The sequence below is a fragment of the Nestor notabilis genome, unplaced genomic scaffold (genome assembly GCF_000696875.1).
Source record: "Nestor notabilis isolate BGI_N333 unplaced genomic scaffold, ASM69687v1 scaffold8049, whole genome shotgun sequence".
NCBI lineage: Eukaryota > Metazoa > Chordata > Aves > Psittaciformes > Psittacidae > Nestor > Nestor notabilis.
In genome coordinates, this window is record NW_009942329.1 from 42286 (window position 1) to 46739 (window position 4454).

At 40.0% G+C, this 4454-nt stretch overlaps 1 protein-coding gene across 1 annotated transcript in view; it reads left to right on the forward strand.

Moving 5' to 3' along the window:
• Nucleotides 1-4041, forward strand: part of LOC104411025 (androgen-induced gene 1 protein-like) — a gene marked incomplete at both ends in the record, with an annotated part of 8674 nt that extends 4633 nt beyond the window's left edge. Inside the window, one exon of the mRNA XM_010021346.1 lies at nt 3898-4041. Within this exon, the coding sequence (XP_010019648.1) occupies nt 3898-4041 (144 nt within the window). The remainder of the gene's footprint in view (nt 1-3897) is intronic.
• Nucleotides 4042-4454: the final 413 nt, after the last annotated feature.

Here is a 4454-nt window from a genome sequence, read left to right on the forward strand (position 1 = left end):
AGGGAAGGCCCTATACAGGTGGTTTCCAGAGCTATACAGAGAAAAACCGGTATCAGGAAGAGAGAAGAACGGGGTTACTTCCGTAACTGATTCAATGATGCCAAAATCGCACTATTCTAGATTTTGCACATCTGTGGTGATGTGGTGGCTGGCAAGCAGTGGTGCAATTGCCTCCTGAGCTCTGTTCTCCAAAGGGAGTTGTCCCTGATTTTCATTTCCTACCCTTTGTGATTTCCTTCGTTGGCCCTGTTCAAATTCATTTGGTGTGATGCAATCCTAGCATTAGATCCCACCTAAAGCCAGAACCATGCCAGATGTGCCTACTGTGGTCTGCTTTTAATAACACTTTGCTTCTATATGTAATGCCTTCAACCCTCAAAGACACTCACGAACAATGTATTTATACTCTCGGTTAACCGCAAGTGTCTTGGGAGCTAGCCCGAAAGCTTACCTTTGACTGTACATAGAAGAAATTTTGTCAAGGTCAACAGGTTGTTGGAGTTTTTTTCCCTTTGTTGTGAGGCCATCCAGGAAATGAGTGAACTGAACTGTGCAGCCCAGCCAGAAACAAAAACACATAATGCAGGAAAATAAAGTTCCACTGGGTTCATTCTTCTTTTGCATAACATTTCTTGGTTGAGCTTATGTGAAGCAGCCAATTATGCAATTCTTTTCACTGGCCTTCCTCTCTTAGTTTCTTTTTGCTTCCATTTGTGTGTTTTGAGAAAGCCACTTCTTTTCCCTTTTGAATCACCAACCATTTCTCATCTTGTCCTTTAAAATCTTTCCCTTGGCAGTGCCACATGCTTTGCTCGTGTCCCCTGAAGCTTCAGAGACAGAGGGCAAAACCTCAAGGAATATCTTGTTTAGTGGGAAAACAGAGGAGTTTTCAGCCTTGGTTTTCTTTCCCTGCTGCTGTGTAGTTGTTTTGCAATACTTTAGATTCCCATTACAAGTGGGTTACTCCATATTTTCAGTTTCCAAGGTCTACTTGCAGATTTGAGGTTCCCTTTGATCTGCAATGACCATAGGTAGGATAAGTAGCAAATTAGGGACTCAACTGTTCTTTTATAAGTTGCTTAACCATACGCTTAACTAAGTAATCGCTGTCTTTGGAAAGCTGGCAATCTTAGGAGACTCCTGTGAAAGCAATTGCTGGTCTCTACTTTCTTCCCTGAATACCAGGCCTCGAGTTTGTCTAAAGAGGAAGTGGAAGGGTGACATTTGTGCCATTTTGCTTTGGGAACAAAAGAAAATAAAAGTATTTGTCTCCCTGAAATATGTCTGCTGCATATGAACAGCCTGTTCAGCCTGGCATGTGAGGGTAGTACCATGACTGTCTCCACAACAATGATGAATTATGCCACAAGGAAGGCAGCATGAGCATAAAAGCTGCAATTCTGACTGAGCCTTACATAGGCAGTGTAAAGAAGCAGCTCAGTTGTGTCGTGATGTGGCACTGCATGACCACGTATGATCTTGGCAAAGCCCAACCCAAATACAAGTCTACCTCTACCAAATGTAAGCATAGTAGAGGTGATTTAAAAGTACCAGACCAACAGTTGCTCATTAATCAATGTAAACAAATTTGGAAGCAGCCAAGGTAGCTAAGCAGCAAGTCCTCATTATAGTTCTTTTTATCTAAAAATTTCATTTTCATAGTTCATTTTAGTTCATAGTACAATAGTTAATCTTTATAGTTCATTTTATGGAAATGAACCAATTGAAAGGGAAGTTAAGGTAAGCCACTCAGATGCATGAAGGGATCTTCCGCAGGGTGTTGCGTTAGTCTCATGTCGGCTGTCCTCTGGGACAGGTTAGTTCTGTAACACCTTGGGTTTTGCGCACTTCCTTTACCTTATGTCTTGCCTTGTGATAGTGCTTTGCTAAGCAGCATTTGCCGTCTGTAGCTCCAGATGGTTGCAACCAGCTAGGTTGATACCGTTCCATCCATTGGCTGACTTTGGTTAAGGGACAGATGGCACGTCCCCTCTTTTCTTATCCTTACCTCCTTGGCAAAGTCTATTGTTTTATTCTGCTCCATGCAAAAATCAAAGCTCAAAACCTGCCAGCTCTGTTCTATTTAGTGTGATAAGGTTCAACCTAATCCTGGGTGATTTTTCTCACTGTAAGACTTCCTTGGAAAAAAGCACTATCAGTCTTGCTCTTCATGCGCCCAAGAGTATGTTTTTATGTCCCAGTTGGTCTTAGCAGGTTCTCGGAGACCCACTGTGATAATACATGACTTCTAGGAAGCCTATAGAGAAGAGGATACTTTGCTTCCATTTTCCCTGCTGTTCAGCTATTCATATCTTGGCACTTATGTGTCAGCAGGTGCGTAAAGAGCTGTGCTGTGCCAATGCCAAGACCATCCAGCAGCGAGACTTCTTGTGGGGTACTTTACACTTGCAATGTTTTTCAGGCTGTCCATCATAACTTGTTTTTTTTTCATCCTAGCCTCTGTGCTCTAGTCAAATAGTTCAAGCTTACTCTGAGTGGGCAGCAATAGCTATCATAACAGATGGACAAATGTGTTGGGAAACCAAGAAACAAGTGTACTGTATGCACACTGAGGGAACAGCGTACTAGTTCAGGTCATTCACATAACTGGCTGGCCAAAGTCTGTATCTCTGTGGTTAGAACAAGGTGCCATTGATAAACTGCAACCTCAGTTTTAACTTTCCAATCAGAAGCATGTGAAACAACTTATGCCTACACTATCACACACACCGGTAATTTGCTGACCTTGCTATGTGCACCCCACATTTCTTGCACTTTCTTTTACTGACCCCTCAAATTAGCTGTAAGATGGCTAATGGGTCACATCAATTTAGGTGTAACTGAATACTTCCCTGCTGATCTCAGTGAAAGTCCTATCTGTTGCTTTTCAATGTTAAATTTGGACTTCTCACTACTGTGTAGAAATCCCCTGAAAATGGTCGTTGAAAAGCTTCTGGCCTAGGTATTGGGTATTACTGCCCTGAACAATAAGCCTTTTATTATTAAAAAACTATGACTCAAACTCAAGGTAAGAAAGCAATTGTGTTTTAATTAGAAGATTGCTTACTTTGTTCTTTCCCCAGCTAAGGTAAGCTGAAACTATTATGTCTGTAAATTTTTGAGGTTTTATGTTGTCTTTGCTTTTCAGATATAAGGGTCTTTAAAGAATTTGTGCACGCTTTGGCAAAAATTTAGCCTAGTGCAAACTTTATCTGGGACATCTGTACTGTCCTCAGTCTAGAGGAAATAATGGTCTTTCTCTGAGCTCCTGGTAAATAGTCTCTGACAGGAACCAAGACATATTGACAGATGAGCCCAATACTAGACCTCTTTTCTGTGGATCCCAGTCCATGAATTGTTTGCAAAGTAGTTAAAGGGTTAAAGCTTTTGGTTTTAAGCAATGCTGTTTTGATGTCTGACATGAAAAAGTGCAAAGATGAGTTTATAAGCTTTGGTTCAGAGATGAATGTTTCATATTTATACGTTCTATGAATTCCAAGTGATATTTTACCTGATTCTCCATTTGTTTTTTTGTCCTGTTAGTGGTGATGTATTATTTATGTGCCACATCTGCTACAAAAGTATACTACTCAGTTGTAATTTGGCCATAGGCTTGTAAGTCAAAAAATGAGATATTTTCCAGGCTGAAAGACAAAAAAAAAAAAAAAAGAAAAAGAAGAAGAAAAGTTAAAACTCCTGTCAATGCAAAGAATAATCCAGATTCACACTGTTGATTAAAGCAGGATTTGGTCAAATGTTTGTGTCTGTCTATAGATCATTTGCTAAATGCCCCATTTTGCTATCTAAAATTTTATTAAAATGTTATTAAAATGTATGCTAATTGTTCAGAAGCATGTATTTTAAAATGTGTTGCCTTTCCTTGTTTTTTCTTCTTAGTTTGTTGTGACGATGTTTTGGAGCATCTATATCTATGACAGGGAACTGGTTTACCCAAAGCTGCTTGATAATTTTATACCAGCATGGCTAAATCATGGAATGGTGAGTAAAGTACTACAAACACTTCCTGGCATTAACGCGAGTGTAAGAAGACACTGATTTCCCTGTGCATGACTCTGCGTACGCTTACAGCTAGTCCCCTCAGAAGTGATTAAGGAACATTGTTTGGAAGTGCTAACATCTTTTCTTCCTTGACTCCTTGAGTAATATTTGAATCTCTGTTAGGAACATGTGTGTCCTACATCCCAGGCTAGTTGTGGGGATCAGCTGATTTCTGTGATAAGGTACTTTTCTCAGAGCAGCGTCACCCTGATGCTGAAGAAATGTAATCAAAAGAGACTCTTCCACAAAACAGAAGTTCCTACTTTGACAAATCTTGCTCTAAAATGACAGAAACACTTAATTGAATGGTTCTTTACCATTCTACCAAAGTGGAATTTGTAATGAAAACATTTTGGTTAAAATGCTTGTTCAGAAAATCTCCCTATGCTTTTTGG